Below are 20,438 nucleotides of genomic sequence, written 5' to 3'. Positions count from 1 at the left end.
TTTATTGTTTAATTCGCGTTTAATTTGTTCAAGTGTGATTTGGGTGAGATCTTATTGTTTGCAAACACTTTCCTTTGTGAGGTTTTCTTTTGTTTGCTTTATTTGTAATTACTCTTTGGGAGAGTATGTAATTCAAGGTTTTGGGTATAAACCTTGAAGTATTTGTAAGGTTACTAAGGGGGCGTTTGGTTTAGGATCATTACCAAGGGGAATAATCTTTTTCGGAATTGTATTCCGATATTTGGTTTATGAAAAAGATTTTATAAGGTAATAACTTATTATCGATAGTAACATCTGTTGGTTAAAATGGTTGGAATGTTATTACCTTCAAAATATTAGATCATGAATAATTCACACCACTTTGGACACAGATACCCCTAAAATATATTTTTTTCGTATGAATACTTCCACCCAATTTTTATTCTTTGTGTTTTACTCAAAATTTTAAACTTAATAATAATAAAAATAATAATATACAAAGAGTTTAATTTAGTAAAATATTAATAAATTTGAGTAGTTAAAATTATTTCTATTTTTTTAAATATTTAGTATGTTAATTATTTTATAATTTTATAATTTTATGAGTTGAAGATATTATTATTGTAAAAATTAATTATTTAAAATAATATTTAATTTTGAATTATTAAAAATATATCTTATATATTAAAAAATAATATATTTGTTCACTTGAGATCACAATATCATTTTTATATTATATTATATAAATAAATATGATACTTACGAAAATTATTTAAAAATATAAGTTTGATATACTAATTATACTAATTATATGTTAAATGTATTTTTCCTTTAAACATAGATAGCGTAACAATTAAAATATTTTTATAAATTTTCATTCAAATATTTATAATTTAATATTAAAGTTTTACTTGTTAAAAAATATATCTTACAAGGATAATTGGGTAAAATATACATCCAAATAATCTTATATTCTTCTAATGAAACAATGTAATCTTACATTCCTTATAAACAAACCAAACAGCGTAATACAACATTCATTGAGTAATGTTACATTATGGTAATCTTTATTCCCAAAGTCTTACATTCCGTGAATCAAACACACCCTAAAGGTAAGCAAATCTAGTGGTTGTGAGAATTCCTTAAAGTTTGCACTTTGGTTGATAAAGTCGAACTACTTTAAATCGTTGTGCAAAAGATTTATTTTTCGATTGCATACACCATATTTTTCAAAAGCTCAATTCACCATTCTTGGCGTATTTCGATTGTTTATAAGAACTAACATTAAGCCTTAATTTTACTAATACAAATTATATAATATATTAAAATAAAATAATATATACTATAAACACATAAAACTAATTAGGTCAGACGAGTTCAAACTTTGAATATCAGACTCAACCTTCATTTTTCTTAAATAAATTTAATTTTTACCTAAACTTAGTTTTTGATTTAATATTTTTTTCGAAATTCTTATTAAATTTCGAATGAAACTTCAAATTTAAAAATATGTACGAACTAAGTGATTTCAATGATTAAGAGATTGTTGTTATCTCTCTAGAAGTTCTATGTTCGAGCACTCTATATATATGAGTATAAACGTTCATTACCAAACGATTAAAAATCTTTAAATATATATTAACTTACGTTCATCATATATTTATAAAAAATAATAATCCGACCCTCATAAAGATAGTCAATCCATTGGGATGCCGTTTGCCCTCGGTTCGGTGTGAAATGGACCCCTTAATGATCCAACAATATTTGGAAAATAAGGTTCCGTACGGTCAAAGCTTATCGACTAGACCGGTGAACAAGGGTCCAGTGGCTCCATACACTGGGCCTTACAGTTTGCTTTTCAGTTCCTAAAGAAGAAACTAAAATCCTCAACTCAATTCTGTTTGGCCCAAAAGAAAATCAGAGAAGAGAAAGGTACAGTCTACTTGCTCCTCACCGATACATGACTGTAATTTCAGTTTTAGTGTTTAAGCAGGGCTTTTCTCTTTGTAAGCAGAGAATGCGTGGATCCATGAAGTCGCTGGTTCGACCACTCGTGGGGGAGCGGGGGTTTTCGACGATCTCCGAGAAAATTGTGGCCTCCGTACTGTTAGAGAGATTACCCGTCGTGATTTCCAAATTGGATCCCGTGGTTTATGCGTTTCAGGAGTTCTCGTAAGTTTTACTTTTCCCCTCCTTGTTTAACCGCCGAAAAAATCTGGGAATGTTCCTTCTAGGATATCTTAGATTTCCATTTGCTTCAGAGCAAAATGATTAGCTCGGTGATGCAACAAGGACACTTGTAATAATTTAAAAGGGAAGAAAAGCTTAACTTTTCACTGATTGATGGCTGATGACGCAAAATTATTATTCTTTTTTTGTTCAAGTTTCCACTACTAATTACGATTTTTATGAAATGAGATGAAATGCTTGGAATTTATGTTTGTAATTGCTTTTGTTTTGTGCAGCTTTCGATGGAGGCAGCAATATCGACGCAAATATCCTGATGATTTTTTGGACATGTCTAAAACTAGGCAAGTTTGAAATTTGATTCCTTTGTATTACATATTATAGTAGGGGTGCTTCCTTGTATGTTAGGTACTCCTTTGTGATCCATACATAACTCGTTACGGGATAAGATTCATCTTCATGAACTTTTTCTTACATCCAAATCAGAAATAAGTAACTAAAAAACAGGGAAGTAACCGATTTATCGAAATGAACTGTGTGTCACATGAGATTTTGAGCTGTGTCCTCTGAAAAGGTGGTTCAGGGAAGACAATGTGGATTGAGTTAGGCCTATTTTCTTTTTTTCAGATGAAAAACAACATCCTCAAAGTTGATTCAAGATAATTAATTTTGGCTCTACTATGAGAGTTTTCATGGAATATAAAAGCAATCAGAAAGTCTTTTTTCATTGGGTTTTATTATATATGTTATGCCCTTTCTCCTTGCTTTGCTCTCTCCATGCATACACGCATACAACTGCAAATTTGCAAGTTCTGAATTTGTTTTAATTTTTAGCTAATGAAGCGAATTGTTGTATAACCAGGGGAAAAGGTGACTACCAAATTGACTATGTTCCAGCTCCAAGGATCACTGAAGCTGATAAAACAAAAGACAGAAAGTAAGTGGTGGATTTCATATTCACAGTTGGAACTTCATTACCAAGGGACTATTCTCTGTTTCAAAGGGATCTCATATATGTTGTCTAGAATTAACAATCTTTAGGAATAAATGGCCTGAAATCTAAATTAATTATCTCTAGGAAGCTGACAAAATATATATCGTTCAGCAGAACACTGTTAACAATAGGTTTTCCATCAGATGTATGTCAGAAGGAAATAATAATCTATAGGAAGAAACGGTCTGAGTTGGATCTCAAAGTGCTTTTCTCTTCTAGTTAAAGAGTCTGTCACCTTATTTATATACATACGGGTTATGCAAAGGAACCATAAACATTGTTCTCAAGAAACGATTGTATTCCTCTTGGTGGTTGTGGCTTGTGTGGATAAAAAATGAAACTAATACTTTTGCGCCATCATAGTAGTTTAGTACAATAAACTAATCAAGAAAATTTTGAATTTTATATTTATGAAGGTCATTGCAGAGGGCACTTGATAGAAGATTGTATCTTCTTCTATATGGTAATAGCAATGGAGCTCCTAGTAGGAAACCTGTGTGGCATTTTCCAGAGAAAGTTTATGATTCTGAGGAGACATTGCGCAAGGTAATGGTTGTTCTCTTTTTCTCTCTTCTATTATTATTTTTATCTAATTTAAATACGAAATATTTGCAGTGTGCTGAGTCTGCCTTAGAATCTGTACTTGGAGACCTTTCTCATACTTACTTTGTAGGAAATGCTCCAATGGGGCATATGGTTATAAAACAGACGGAGAACATGCCTGAACCATACAAGGTATTTCAAGCGAAGTGGTTATATTTTATTCTTCTGATGTTTATATAATGCTCGTCTTTGCTAGTCCTTTTGATCAATACCACTCACGTATCGATAACATAGATGCACTTACTTGGATATTTATTTCACTCTCGTGCGCTCTTCTTTTTGCCAGAGATTCTTCTTCAAGTCTCAAGTGATTGATACCAACAAGTTTAATATCCAGAAGGGCGAGGACTTTGTCTGGGTGACCAAGGATGAACTCTTGGAATATTTTCCTGAACAAGCTGAATTTTTCAAGATGATGATTATCAGCTGACGGCAAATTGCTCTGCTTGGTTTCCAAGCCGTACAGTCTTTCCTTGTAACTTTGAAGTAGAGCCCACTTCAGAAGTTCAATCCGAGACGATACAACCGAACATCTGAACTTGAGTTAATTCGGCGAAATAATGAAAAGCTCATTGGCCAAGGGATGGATTGACTTGTCCAACATTTTCGATTTGTTGGTGATTATTAATGCACAGTCATTTTTTTAATGTTGTATTCATATTACTTTGCTGCTATTACTTTTCTTCCTCATCTTTGAAGCAATAATGGTTGCATCTAATTTGTACTACCCATGTTCTTGGTATGATGAACTACAAAAGTAAGTTTGGGTTTTATGCTGTTGTGATTGGCCGAACAATTACTTTGTCTACCTTCCCGGATGGTGGGTAAATGTAGATGACTTAATAAAACTAAAGGGTAGACAAAATTGGTATTTTGACCACATGGGAATTAATGAATTTCCCAAGTCTTGCGGGTGACCTAACTTAGGACTCTTCTCCCACAGTCATCCACTATCTGCCTTCAATTTAACGAGGGACATAAGCTCAGCTTCTGATAGTTTGAACTTGTAGTTGAATTAATTGGGGAAAGCCTTGAACTAATTTTCACCTCTAAACTATATCTTTCTTTTGCTTTAAGCCTCTAAATTATTTTTTTGTCAAAATAAGTCCTTAAACTTTTATATGTAATTATTTTAAATATCTAAATTATTTTTTGGTCAAACAAGTCCTTAAATCATGCTCATTTTTTAAAGCCCCTAAATTATTTTTTAGTCAAAACAAGTACCTAATTTTGTGTAAATTATAAACATTTCATTTGTCGAAAAAGAATTTTCAAAATGAAAAATAGGACTTAAAGTGGTTACGTACAATAGTATAAAGACTTATTTTGACAAAAAAAAAAGTTTAGAAGCTTAAAGCAAAAAATATATATATAATTTAGGGACTTTTTTTTTTACTTTAAGCCTTGAAAAAATTACAATGAAATATTTGATAATTCTGATTATAACTTGAAAATCTAATCTAAAATTTGATATTTGTACAATTAAAATGACAAAACGATCTAAAATTAATTTTTTAGTCTATCGACAACGCACATACTTTGCAGATACAATAACTCAAATCCAAAATTTTTAAGGAGAATACTATTTTTTTTATCTCTAAAATTTTTGGGGTTGATAAAGTGTTGTCAAGGCAGCATGTATAGGATTGGGAAGACGTCTTTTATTATTTGAAGGGAAGGGGAAAGTTCTACCGTGCGACATCCTTAATAAATGACTAAGGAAATGCGTTATTGGTTTTGTTATTATTTTTTTAACAAAACTAGTAAAAAATACCTAAAACATTATTATTTCTACCTAAAACATTATTGTTTTTCAACATTTTCGGTAAAGTGCCGAATAATAAGAAAACCGATAGAAAAAAATAATAAAACTGGTAGCGTTTTATCGGATATGTTACCAAAACTGATAAAGCGCCCAATAATAACAAAATCGGTAGAAATAATAATGTTTCCGGTAAATTTTTTACCTATTTTATTAAAAAAATAATAAAATCGATAACATTTTTATTTAATCGTATATTAAGATTGTCGAACGTGAGATTTTTCCGGGGAAGGGATGCGAAGAGGCAGTTGAACAAATGTAGGTCAGATGTTTTTGGGTCCATCAAAGTTGCAAGAGAGGAATTTCTATATAAATGTATATATAAAGTCCCCTCTCCTAAAACTCCATTCCTTTACTTTTTTTCCCCTTCTTCTAAATCTCTATGTGGGAGTAGTTCAACCTCTTCCGCCTTCCCACACCATTTTTAATCTTCATTTCTCAAACATTACACTTCCTCTTTATTATTTTCCCCTTACATTCTCTGTGGAGCCCTCCGAATTTTAGCTTCTTCAGCTATGGATGGCCAACAAACCACCCCACCGCCGGTTTTGCCACCGTTATCGCCACCACTTACCGCTCCTTTCCTCTCAACGCCATCCTCCTCACAACACAATCCTTTAGATACTGAAATGATCCCCGATATTGATTGAGTTAGCCTCCTCTCCGGTCAATCTTTTCTGGGTCATGATAATCAGAGCAAGCCAATGGTTGAAGCTTCTTCTTTGATGGCCCAAAACGGAGACTTAAAATGGCAAGAGGAAAGGTCGTTGGTTAAAAAAGACAATCCGGCCGAGGTTTGCGTTCCAAACCAGGAGTGCTGATGATATTTTGGACGATGGGTATCGGTGGAGAAAGTATGGGCAAAAGGCCGTAAAAATAGCATTTATCCAAGGTTTGTTTATGATCGAAACTACTGCTTCTTCTCTTATATACTCTGGCACTGTGCCATGTTTATTCGTTCTTGGCTTTCGATGCATTTTTTGTTTACAATGGAATATATATTAGGGTAAAGTACATCAATGTCTATGTTATTATTTTATTGAGTTTTTTTTAATATTAAAGTTATAAAATAATTTATCAACTATAGTATATTGTTTTGTTGAATTTACGACTATTAAAAGTCATAAAATTGTCACTTCACTATTTATATGTTCCTCACTCGTTATTTTCGTTAAAATTTTATAGTTGTTTGAGTTGAATGTTAACATATTAATTGAGATATGGTAAAAGCTGATCTTAAAATTATTTAAGCCGTATTTTTTAGATCGACTCTCAATTTACTTTATACCATTGAGTTAGTGCTCGAAAGTAAAGACAATGATGATAGATATCATTAAAATATAATTTAATCATATACTTACCAACAAGTTCATGCTCAACACAAATGACTGATGAGTTTTTTAATAGAAAATGACGAGTTTATAATATATAAATAGTCTAATGATCATTTTTTTAACTTTTAATAATTGAAGAACTCAACAAAATAACATCTTATAGTTATGAAATAATTTTATAATTATTAATTATTAGAGAACACAACAAAACAATGTTTTATTGTTGAGGATTTTTTTTTACTTTACCCTATATATTAACACTTAAGACAAATTAGATGTTTATTTATTGATTTATAAATGAATTAGGAGTTATTACCGGTGTACACATCCCACATGCAACGTGAAGAAAGTTCAGAGGCTGGCAAAAGACAGCAGCATCGTGGTGACTACTTACGAAGGAATTCACAACCATCCTTGTTAGAAGCTAATGGAAACCGTAAACCATCTTCTCAAACAAATGCAATTCCTTTCTAGGTTTAATATCAACTTCCAACCCTAATCTACCTAATCACTTTAACTAACTTTAATATGTTCAAAAACAAATAATTTTACTAACCATGTATAGTGTTAAGTTGCATAAACAATTCATGTTAATTAATACCTTGGATAATCTTATTATTATGTTTATTTAAGTTTACTAATTTTCCTACAAAAGATATTTTATTTTATTAAATTATGTATAATATAATTGTTAATACTAATGTTTTATCATCATTACAGCATACTAGCGGGGCATATCAGGCGAGTGTATTTATTATGTACATTCGGAGTTATAGTTGCAATTGGTTCAATGTATATGTTGCATTGTTATATCAGTACTATGTGTACTATTGGGCTTAAGTGTACAACCCAAAAAATTCATAATATGTTTATGATTGACCGTATCGACACTGAGTGTGCAACCCACGGAATTCATAATAAGTTTATGAACGATCGTATCGACACTAAGTGTGCAACCCACATAATTCATAATATATTTATAAACGATCGTATCGGCACTGAGTGTGCAACCCACAGAAATCATAATATGTTTATGAACGATCGTATCGACACTAAGTGTTTAACCCACATATTTCATAATATGTTTATGAATGATCGTATCGGCACTGAGTGTGCAACCCACTAAATTCATAATAAGTTCATGAACGACCGTATCGGCACTAAGTGTGCAACCCACAGAATTCATAATATATTTATGAACGACCGTATCGACACTGAGTGTGCAACCCACATAATTCATAATAAGTTTATGAACGACCTTATCAGCACTGAGTGTGCAACCCACGAAATTCATAATAAGTTTATGAACGACCTTATCAGCACTGAGTGTGCAACCTACGAAATTCATAATATGTTTATGAACGACCGTATCGACACTAAGTGAGAAACCCATGTAATTCATAATATGTTTATGAACGACCGTATCGGCAATGAATGTGCAACCTACGGAATTCATAATAAGCTTATGAACGATCGTATTGACACTAAGTGTGCAACCCACGGAATTCATAATATGTTTATGAACAACCGTATTGGCACTGAGTGTGCAACCTACGAAATTCATAATGAGTTTATGAACGACCGTATCGGCACTGAGTGTGCAACCCACATAATTCATAATAATTTTATGAATGACCGTATCGACACTAAGTGTGCAACCCACGGAATTCATAATATGTTTATGAACGACCGTATTGGCACTAAGTGTACAACCCACAGAATTCAAAATATGATTATGAACGACCGTATTGGCACTAAGTGTGCAACTCAAGGAATTCATAATATGTTTATGAACAACCGTATGACACTATGTGTGCACCCCAAAGAACTTATAATGTTATGAAAACAATAAATTCGTATTTTTATAGTTATGATATACTTATGTCTTAATTACAACATTTAGGTACAACTCATGTACCATGTATTTTCATTCATCATATATTGGGAAAACAAAGGATAAAATAGAAAATATTGATTGAAAGGTATGTTGGGAATGCTAAAGATAATTATCATGTTATTTGATTGAAGATTGATTCGCCAAACCTATTTGATGTATTGATATGAATTTTACGATTTTTATTTTTATTCTTTGATAATTGGGGATATGCTTATATTTAAGTATAATTCATTTTGTATTACTATGCCTCACTAAGTAAATACTTATTGTGTGTTGGTTTTCATGCGTAGGTAGAAGACGAGATTAGAAGTAAAGCATACCGAGCAACTCCAAGCATCAAGGAATATACTGCAATATCAGTAAGACATCCTATGATGTAATTTTTTACTTAGTTTAGTGGCATGTACTTATGAATGTTTTATAAAATATATTATTAAATGGCTTTATTTAAAGAAAACGAAAATTTTATTGATTTTCAAGTATATATGATGTTTCAAAAGTCATGTGACATTTGTGACTCGTGTACGGAAACATATACGGGAAATGAGTGTTACATTTATTGGTATCAAAGCTATAGGTTTAGCCGTTTCTGGACATGAAATGAGTATTAATTTTGTTAAGAATGTATACATGTCACTAGGATGTCAAAAGTTTACTGATTGTTGTATATATATTGTGATGATGATTATAAGGAAGTAAAGTTACTCTTTATTAACGTAAGATGATTTTGATTGTGTTTAGATATCGGAAACTAAAGATAAAGGTAAGAAAGTTGATAATGTTGAACAGAAGGCCGAGATCAAAATTGACCCAAGAGAAGCTGAATCAGATGAGGATCCAAAGGAGATTTTTGAATCTAGTGATGATTATGAGGTTTCTTCATATAATCTTAAACAATTGAGAAATATTTAAGTGAAGTATTAAATTGTTTAAAGCATTGTTAATTTGAGTAAGAGGAAATGAATAAGCGGTAAATACATTGACCGCTAAAAGTTTATAAAAATTTTAGTTATTAGTGAACCAAATGATTATGAGTTTGTTTGAGAATAAATGTTAAGTTTTAGGGACTTGGTAGAGTTACTTTTAGAAGGTAATTTGTGAAACTGGATTTTCTACCCATTCCATGCTACAATGAATTATTATTTATAATTGAGATTAATTCTTGAGAACTTGAAAAGTGTCAAGTTCTTATGATAGAAAAAGAGTAAATTTGTTTACTAGTGTAATTTTATCATTAACTGCCCTGAAGTTATTGCTACAAAGTTGTCAAGTCTTCTAATTTAATGATGTAGATATTTAGACTTTCATAGTTGAGATAGAAAATGTTTCAACTGCTTGAGAATATTTTCAATGGATCCGGAAAAGTTACACGGATTACCTCAAGATGGAAATAAGAAATTTTAAAATAAAAGTATTTTATTCAACTTAATCTCGAGTGAGATGATAGCGGTAAACCCTATGGGTCATGGTGCAAGTATGAGTTGGAGAGGTAGTAAATATTTAATAAAGATTCCAGGGGCTATGTTCCCGATGAATCTGATGGAATTATCATTTTATGAGTTAAGATCATATCGGGTGAAGGTTATTTGTCTCCATAAACGATTATTTCATAAAGATGCAGAGGATATGGAAATTATAGTTTTTGGAGAGAAAGAAAAATCATAGCTCAAGGTAATATCGACAATGATTGTGAAGAAAATGAGATGTATAGCTTTTCTGGCTGATGTGATAGATACTCAAAGAATTAAAGTAGAATTGTATGATATTTCCACAACTAGGGAATTTATAGATATGTTTTCAGATGAATTACCTGGGTTACCTCCAGGTCAAGAGGTGGAATTCAAGGTTGATGTTTATCAATGTATTGAGCATGTTTCTATGATTTCGTATCGAACGACTTAAGCAAATTAAGAGAATTAGAGGCTCAATTAAAAGAGTTGATTGATCAAGGTTTTATCAGACTGAGTGTTTCATCTTGGGGAGTATTTGTGTTATTAGTGAAATGAAAGATGAATCTATGTGGTTATGCACAGATTATTGACAGTTAAATAAGGTAACAATAAAGAATAAGTATCATCTTCGAGGATTGATGATATGTTTGATCAATAGAAATGAACAACAGTGTTCTTTAAGATCGACTTTAGGCCAGGATACAACCAATTAAAGATTAAAGAGGAGGATATATCAAAGATAACTTTTTGGACTCGGTATGGATATTATGAATTTATGGTGATGCCATTCGGATTGACGAATGCTCCTGCAGCATTTATGGACTTGATGAATTGAGTATTCCAATCTTACTTGGATCAATTTGTGGTGGTATTTATAGATGATATTTTGGTGTTTTCCAAGCCAAGAGAGTTTTGAAATCTAAAGAGGATTTTAATAGAGGCACCAGTATTTATACAACTTGAGTTAGGTAAAGATTATGTGGTTTTTAGTGATGCATCTCTTAAAGGTGTAGGAAGGGTGCATATGCAAAAAGATAAATTTGTGGCATATGCCTCGATAAAGTTAAAGACTCAAAAGAGGAATTACCCTATACATGATTTAGAGTTGGCAGCAGTCAAGTTTGCTTTAAATATTTGATGCCTTTACCTGTTTGGTAAGCGGTGCTATAATTATGCTAATTGTATAAGTAGACAGGTAAGATGAAAATTTAATGATAAGGAATGTATAAGTAGAAAATGAAGAGATTAAGGACTTTTGAGGTCAGGTCCAACGGATGTTTGTATTATCATGGGAGACTTTGTATTCCCAATGATGAAGAATTTAAGAAATATATTCTTTTCGGGGCATTAAGTCAGTTAGTTATGCATTCAGATGAAAACAAAATGTATCAAGATTTAAAGAGACAGTTTGGTGGTCTGGTTTGAAAAGAGCCATCACGAAATTGTGGCAAAGTGTCTGATGTACCAATAGAGGAAAAGTTGAACATCAAGTATTTTCCGAATTGTTTCAATCAATCTCGATTCATGAAAGGAAAGGGGAAACGAGTCACTGTGGGCTTTGTTACAAGGCTACCTTTGACACCTAGCAAGAAAGACTTATTATGGGCGATTGTTGATAGATTTACCAAGGCAACTCACTTTATATTTGTACGAACATATTATTCGATGGATCAAAATGAAGAGTTATGCATATAATAGATAGTTCAATTACGTGGACCGCCAGTATCGATCATACCCGAAGAGATCCAAGATTCACTTCATAGATTTTGGAATTTCTTGCATAAAATTTTAGGTACTCGATTGAATTTCAGTACAACCTTTCATCCATAGACAGATGGGTAGTCAGAATGAAATATTCAGGTATTGGAGGATATGCTAAGGGCATGTGTGATTGAGTTTAAATGATCATGGGAAATGTATTTACCTTTAGCGGAATTTTCTTATAATAACAGTTACTAATCGAGTATTAAGTTGGCCCTATATGAAGCTTTGTATGGGAGGAAGTACCGAACACCATTAAATTGGTTTGAACTAAAAGATCGAGACCTAGTTGGCCCGGATTTGATGAAAGAAATGGAAGAGAAAGTGATTGTTATCCAGATAATCTAAAGATAGCCCCCGATTAACAAAAGTCTTATGTTGAGTTGAGAAGAAAAGAAATTGAATTTCAAGAGGAAGACAAGGTACTTTTGAAGGTATCACTTTAGAAGAAAATATTGAGATTTAGGCGCAAAGAAAAGCTGAGTCCGAGATTCATTGGACCTTAAGAGATTTTGGAAATGGTCGGACCAGTAGAATATAAATTAGTTTTTCCTCCTGATATGGATAAGATCCACAATGTTTTTCATGTGTCAATGCTCAGAAGGTACTGATCAGATCCATCCCATGTTTTCATACCAGATGAAATAGAAATCCAACCAGATCTGACTTACGAGGAATAACCAGTGCATATCTTGGCTAGAGAAAGCAAAAAATTGCGTAACAAGAAGATTCCTCTAGTTAAAGTATTTTGGCAAAACCACGAGGTAGAAGAAACTACTTGGGCGAGAGAGGAGGACATGAGGAAACATTTTCCACACCTCTTTGTATCAGGTGTTTCTTTAAAATTTGAGGAAGAATTTTATTAAGGGGATAATTGTAATACCCCAAATATCGGGTCAGTGATCATAATGAAAGGATTTTAAAATTTTGAGGATTAAATTGAATAAATGGTAAAGTATAAGAAATTGTTTAATTAAGACCAATTATTAAGAATGGAAGAATAAAGGGCCATTTTGGTCCTTTGGAGGGAAATGAATTTAAAAATTCATTTTTATTAAGGATTTAAGAGAGAGAAAAAGAGGAAAGTTCAACAGGTTAGCTATCTTCCTTCTTCTCCTTCTTCCCCGTGACCGTGCTCTCCCCATAGCCAAAGATCATAACCAAACTCCTGAGTCAAACAAGAAAAAAGGGAAAGATAAAGTTTCGAATAGTCGGACAAAATTACAACATACTAGTGGGGCATATCAGGTGAGTGCATTTATTTTGTACATTCATAGTTATAGTTGCATTTATTATGTACATTTAGAGTTATAGTTGCATTTGGTTCAATGTATATGTTGCATTGTTATATCAGTACTATGTGTACTATCGACACTAAGTGAGAATTCATAATATGTTTATGAACGACCGTATCGGCATTGAGTGTGCAACCCACGAAATTCATAATAAGTTTATGAATGAATGTATCGGCACTAAGTGTGCAACCCATGGAATTCATAATATGTTTATGAACGACAGTATCGGAACTGAGTGTGTAACCTACGATATTCATAATAATTTATGAACAACCGTATCGGCACTAAGTGTGCAACCCACAGAATTTATAATATGTTTATGAACGACCTTATCAGCACTGAGTTTGCAACCCACATAATTCATAATAAGTTTATGAACGGCCATATCGACACTGAGTGTGCAACCCACAAAATTCATAATAAGTTTATGAACGACCGTATCGACACTAAGTGTACAACCCACGAAAGTCATAATATGTTTATGAACAACCGTATCGGCACTGAGTGTCCAGCCCACGAAATTCATAATATGTTTATGAATGACCGTATAGGCACTGAGTGTGCAACCCACGAAATTCATAATAAGTTTATGAACGATCGTATAGGCACTAAGTGTGCAACCTACGGAATTCATATATGTTTATGAACGACCATATTGACACTGAGTGTGCAACCCACGGAATTCATAATATGTTTATGAACGACCATATTGGCACTAATTGTGCAACCCATGAGATTCATAATATGTTTATGAATGACCGTATGGCACTTTGTGTGCACCCCAAAGAACTTATAATATTATGAAAACAGTAAATTCATATTTTGATAGTTATAATATACCATGTATTTTCATTCATCATATATTGGGCAAACAAAGGATAAATTAGAAAATACTGATTGAAAGGTATGTTGGGCATGCTAAAGATAATTATAATTTTATTTGATTGAAGATTGATTCGCCAAACCTATTTAATGTATTGATTTGAATTTTACGATTTTCATTTGTATTCTTTTATAATCTGGGATAGGCTTATATTTAAGTATAATTCACTTTGTATTACTATGCCTCACTAAGTAAATCTCAGCGTATGTTGATTTTCACGCATAGGTAAAAGCCGAGATTAGAAGTAAAGAGTACCGAGCAACTATAAGCATCAAGGAATATACTACAATATCAGTAAGACATCCTATGATGTAATTTTTTACTTAGTTTAGTGGCATGTACTTATGAATGTTTTATAAAATATATTATTAAATGGCTTTATTTAAAGAAAACAAATTTTTACTGATATTCAAGTATAGAGAATGTTTCAGAAGTCATGTGACATATGTGACTCGTGTACGATAACGTATACGAGAAATGGGTGTTACACATCCCATTGTAATATTTGTCATTTTTTATGCGTGAATAAAGTCACATACAATTTATAGATAATGTTGTTCGAATCTGAGTCATCTAAGAAAACATATAATCCAATGTTAATTAGGACTACTCGGAAGGTTTTTTCAGTATAAAATTTGTATTTGTTTGCAAATATATGTATGAATATATTCATTTAAAAATAAAGTTTTTTAATGAATATGAATACAACATTAAAATGAATGAACTTGAATATCATTATAATTTTTTTTAAATACAAACTAAACACAAATTAATGAATAAACATAAATAAATGTATATTCATTCAATTTGAATTTAGTTAAAACTTAATGATAATTGTATTAATAATAAATTCGAAGTTAAAATCGATGGTTATAATAAGTATACAAAAGTACGTAATAAACTAAAACAAGAGACAAAAATAAGTAAAATATGAAATTACACAAAACTTCATGAATACACGATGTATCAAAATCAATATAAGACTGATAAAATAAATTAGGCTTTATGATAAAACTTCCAAAAGTATGAAATATGCTAATTTTAAGTATTTAAATTATTTTTCCATAATTCAAGTATTTAAGGTTTTTTTATTGTTATTACTTTTGCCCCATTGAATGATGTGATATTTCAGAGGACATGTATCACTCCCTTGTAATGCCACGTGAATAAAATTAAAAAGCTAAAAATAGAAAAAAAATTATAAAGCAATATAATATATATGTGATAAATTTTACATTTTTAAATAATTTTAATTTTTTTTCAAAAAAAAAAGCCTAAAATTTATTTATAAATGTCAAATATTTTTTAAAACAAAATGATTATTAAAAAATTAATTTTTTACATTTTTCGGTTTTTATTTTTTATTTTTTAAGTTTTAGATTTTACTTTTTATATTATCTAGTAGACTAGTGCCTTGTGACTTTGTATGAGAACATCTTATCATCACTTTGGATGAAAAAATAGTCGGGGTAGACCTATAAACGATAGAAAATCTTAGATACCTAATATATGTAAAAGGTAATTTAAGAAAAAAGCTAACAAAAGTCATACTTCAGGATTTTTTATTACAAGTTTATAAACTACAAAATAACATGTAAAAATTTGGATATATTCAAAATAATTTATATGTTGGAAACGTAAATGAACACTAGATATACTTTATAATTTGTACGATATTATTATTAATACAAAACACGTTAATACAACACTAGTTTCGATTAGTTTACTCCACATAGCTTTGTTAAACTTCACTCTTTCTCTCGTATTTTTTGTATTTCTCACACACATACATCTAAACGAAGAACTAAAAACACCTATTTATGCTAGTGATTAACCGACTAAATCTGAATTATTGCCTTACTTTGCTTGCCATAGTAAAATTCCATGTTACATCATTGTAGTCGGTTCTTTTTGTGCCAAATTTAACTCGGTCAAAATATTCTTCAACCATATTTCTTGACAAGTGCACGTTGTTGCGGTCGTATATTATGCTTCGCATGTTGAAAGAGCTAACGTTTGTTGCTTCTTTGAAGACCATAAAAGTGTTACTGAGCCGATATGAAATAGATATGTGTTAGTATTATTGAGGCTCTATGATTAACCGAAAAAGTGGCAACCGGGGTGAATTGGCCTTTTGAAAATTTTAGGTGTGGAAGGAAAAAAGATAGAAAAATTACACAAAGATTTAGAGTGGTTCGGCTTTATAAATCAAAGTCTACATCCACTAACTTAGATCCACACTAAGGATTTCTAATATGTTCACTGATTTTTTTCTTTCTTTTTTTAGGCTAAAAAATAATCTTTACAAATCCCTATATTTTCAAAGGCTAAGATAGAACCACTCCCCTTTTACTCCACATAGCTTTGTTAAACTTCACTCTTTCTCTCGTATTTTTTGTATTTCTCACACACTCATACATCTAAACGAAGAACTAAAAACACCTATTTATGCTAGTGATTAACCGACTAAATCTGAATTATTGCCTTACTTTGCTTGCCATAGTAAAATTCCATGTTACATCATTGTAGTCGGTTCTTTTTGTGCCAAATTTAACTCGGTCAAAATATTCTTCAACCATATTTCTTGACAAGTGCACGTTGTTGCGGTCGTATATTATGCTTCGCATGTTGAAAGAGCTAACGTTTGTTGCTTCTTTGAAGACCATAAAAGTGTTACTGAGCCGATATGAAATAGATATGTGTTAGTATTATTGAGGCTCTATGATTAACCGAAAAAGTGGCAACCGGGGTGAATTGGCCTTTTGAAAATTTTAGGTGTGGAAGGAAAAAAGATAGAAAAATTACACAAAGATTTAGAGTGGTTCGGCTTTATAAATCAAAGTCTACATCCACTAACTTAGATCCACACTAAGGATTTCTAATATGTTCACTGATTTTTTTCTTTCTTTTTTTAGGCTAAAAATAATCTTTACAAATCCCTATATTTTCAAAGGCTAAGATAGAACCACTCCCCTTTTACTCCACATAGCTTTGTTAAACTTCACTCTTTCTCTCGTATTTTTTGTATTTCTCACACACTCATACATCTAAACGAAGAACTAAAAACACCTATTATGCTAGTGATTAACCGACTAAATCTGAATTATTGCCTTACTTTGCTTGCCATAGTAAAATTCCATGTTACATCATTGTAGTCGGTTCTTTTTGTGCCAAATTTAACTCGGTCAAAATATTCTTCAACCATATTTCTTGACAAGTGCACGTTGTTGCGGTCGTATATTATGCTTCGCATGTTGAAAGAGCTAACGTTTGTTGCTTCTTTGAAGACCATAAAAGTGTTACTGAGCCGATATGAAATAGATATGTGTTAGTATTATTGAGGCTCTATGATTAACCGAAAAAGTGGCAACCGGGGTGAATTGGCCTTTTGAAAATTTTAGGTGTGGAAGGAAAAAAGATAGAAAAATTACACAAAGATTTAGAGTGGTTCGGCTTTATAAATCAAAGTCTACATCCACTAACTTAGATCCACACTAAGGATTTCTAATATGTTCACTGATTTTTTTCTTTCTTTTTTTAGGCTAAAAAATAATCTTTACAAATCCCTATATTTTCAAAGGCTAAGATAGAACCACTCCCCTTTTACTCCACATAGCTTTGTTAAACTTCACTCTTTCTCTCGTATTTTTTTTATTTCTCACACACTCATACATCTAAACGAAGAACTAAAAACACCTATTATGCTAGTGATTAACCGACTAAATCTGAATTATTGCCTTACTTTGCTTGCCATAGTAAAATTCCATGTTACATCATTGTAGTCGGTTCTTTTTGTGCCAAATTTAACTCGGTCAAAATATTCTTCAACCATATTTCTTGACAAGTGCACATTGTTGCGGTCGTATATTATGCTTCGCATGTTGAAAGAGCTAACGTTTGTTGCTTCTTTGAAGACCATAAAAGTGTTACTGAGCCGATATGAAATAGATATGTGTTAGTATTATTGAGGCTCTATGATTAACCGAAAAAGTGGCAACCGGGGTGAATTGGCCTTTTGAAAATTTTAGGTGTGGAAGGAAAAAAGATAGAAATATTACACAAAGATTTAGAGTGGTTCGGCTTTATAAATCAAAGTCTACATCCACTAACTTAGATCCACACTAAGGATTTCTAATATGTTCACTAATTTTTTTCTTTCTTTTTTTAGGCTAAAAAATAATCTTTACAAATCCCTATATTTTCAAGGGCTAAGATAGAACCACTGTCCTTTTACAAAAGATAAAAAAGTGTAAACAAGAAAACCTCACAAGATAGGTGTTTACAAGAGTTAAAGCTCACAAAGAATGAATAACAAGATTACAATGAGCTCAAAACACTGAGTATAAGAGAAAATGAAAAATAAAGATTGAAAGGACTTATCTCTCGATCTGTTTTGCTTGGATAGGTGTTGTAACCTTCTTCAAGTGTTCTTGACTTATTTTTATAAGTTGGAATGAGCTTGTGACAATTTATAACCGTTGTGAAATTAATTTGTTGCAAAATAAAATTTCTTTGTATAGGGAGTATCGATATTCGAGTTTAGAGTATCGATACTTCCTTTGTTATATTTAAAAATATAGCTATTAATGACTATTGGGCTTGACTACTATCGATACTAGGGTTTTGCCGTATCGATACTACTACATCAAGTACTATGGTTAATCCTAGAGTATTGATACTAATTTTGTATAATTTTCGTACTAAGAGAGCTCACAACTCTGACATCAACTTTTTGCTCAAGACATCTGCCACAACATTTCCTTTACCCGTATGATAGTCTATCACACAATCATAGTCCTTAAGTAACTCGACCCACCTACGCTGCTTAAAGTTCAACTATTTTTGGGTGAATAGATACTTGAGACTCTTGTGGTCGGTGAGTTGTGACATTACTCACAAAAAATGTAGTGTCGCCAAATCTTCAATGTAAGCACAACTGTTGTTATCTCAAGGTCATGGGTGGGATAATTGCACTTGTGAGATTTAAGTTGGCGGGATACATAAGCTACATCCTTACCTTCTTGCATCAAGATGCATCCAGTATCATTCAACGAAGTGTCACTAAAAACTATAAAGTCCTTACCTGACTCTGGTTGGGTCAACATTGGGCCTAAGTCAAGATGGTTTTCAATTGCTCGAAGCACTTCTGTTGTTTTTCATCCAACATAAAAAAAGGATTCCCTTCTAAAGTAATTTGGTCAAAGGGGTAGCTATCATTGAGAAGCTTAGAAAAAATCGACGATAGTATCGGCTAAACCTAGAAAAATACGCACCTCTGACATATTCTTAGGTGGCTCTCACTCAACTATGGCTTAGATCTTTTGAGGGTCAACTAGGATATCTTCTACTGATCGACGTGACCCAAAAATGAAACCTCCGACAACAAAACTCACACTTCCCAAAATTAGCATATAATTATCGATCTTGAAGTATATGTAGAAGGATATGGAGGTACTGATTATTCTTTTCCTCTGATCGTAAGTACACAAGGATGTCGTCTATAAACACAACTACGAACCGATCTATGTAAGGGAGAAAGAATCAATTCATCAAGTACATGAATATCGCCGGGGAGTTTGTGAGTCCAAACGAAATTACCAAGAACTCATAATGACTGTATCTCATCCTAAAAATTATGTTTGCTACATCGGCATCCTTCACCTTCAACTGATAATAGCTGACCTCAAGTCAATTTTGGAGAAGACACACACTCCCCTCAGCTGGTCGAAAAGATCATCTATCCTAGGAAGTGCGTAACAGTTTTTGATGGTTAATTTTTTCAACTACCTGTAGTCGATGCACAACCTCATTGAGCCATCATTCTTTTTGACAAACAAAACCACCACTTCCCACGGAGAGATGCTTGGTCTGATAAAGCCCTTCTCTAACAACTTCTGAATTTGGGTCTTTAACCCCTTCATTTCTGTCGGTGCCATGCGGTAGGGAGCAATGGACACTGGAGCACATTGGGGAAATCTTACACTGCTTAGATATCCTTAAGTATTGGAACTAAAATTCGAGCATCACCATATGAGCCAAGAAGACCTCACATCTCCAATCGATCATCCATTGAGCTTTCATAGTTGACATGATCCTCGACTAACTTGACTTCTTACTGATCATCACTAACTTGGTACCATCGTCTGTCCTGAGCTTAAGTTTTATGGATTTGCACTTCAAACTAGTGTTGTGCTCAGTTAAATAATCCATATCTATGATCATATCAAACTCT

General features: G+C 32.2%; 1 protein-coding gene and 1 pseudogene across 1 annotated transcript; both read left to right on the top strand.

Annotated features, from left to right (window-relative positions):
• Positions 1–1,968: 1,968 nt before the first annotated feature.
• On the top strand, positions 1,969–4,382 carry LOC120182822 (54S ribosomal protein L17, mitochondrial-like). The gene is made up of 6 exons (XM_039187685.1): positions 1,969–2,151; positions 2,445–2,510; positions 3,029–3,103; positions 3,577–3,706; positions 3,776–3,895; positions 4,050–4,382. The coding sequence occupies exons 1-6, from the start codon at positions 1,997–1,999 to the stop codon at positions 4,191–4,193; spliced, it is 690 nt and encodes a 229-aa protein (XP_039043616.1). The 5' UTR covers positions 1,969–1,996; the 3' UTR covers positions 4,194–4,382.
• A 1,605-nt stretch (positions 4,383–5,987) lies between these two features.
• LOC120183104 lies at positions 5,988–7,418 on the top strand (annotated as a pseudogene).
• The last annotated feature ends 13,020 nt before the right edge of the window (positions 7,419–20,438 follow it).

This window comes from Hibiscus syriacus, unplaced genomic scaffold (genome assembly GCF_006381635.1).
Source record: "Hibiscus syriacus cultivar Baekdansim isolate YM2019G1 unplaced genomic scaffold, ASM638163v2 tig00112738_pilon, whole genome shotgun sequence".
Classification (NCBI taxonomy): Eukaryota; Viridiplantae; Streptophyta; class Magnoliopsida; order Malvales; family Malvaceae; genus Hibiscus; species Hibiscus syriacus.
Note: the sequence above shows the minus strand (reverse complement) of the source record. Positions and strands in the feature narration are given on the sequence as shown.

Coding starts and splice junctions, on each gene's coding strand:
- LOC120182822 (XM_039187685.1), top strand. CDS start 1,997: ATGCGTGGATCCATGAAGTCGCTGGTTCGACCACTCGTGGGGGAGCGG. Junction 2,152..2,444: donor TATGCGTTTCAGGAGTTCTC/GTAAGTTTTACT, acceptor TGTTTTGTGCAG/CTTTCGATGGAGGCAGCAAT. Junction 3,104..3,576: donor GATAAAACAAAAGACAGAAA/GTAAGTGGTGGA, acceptor ATATTTATGAAG/GTCATTGCAGAGGGCACTTG.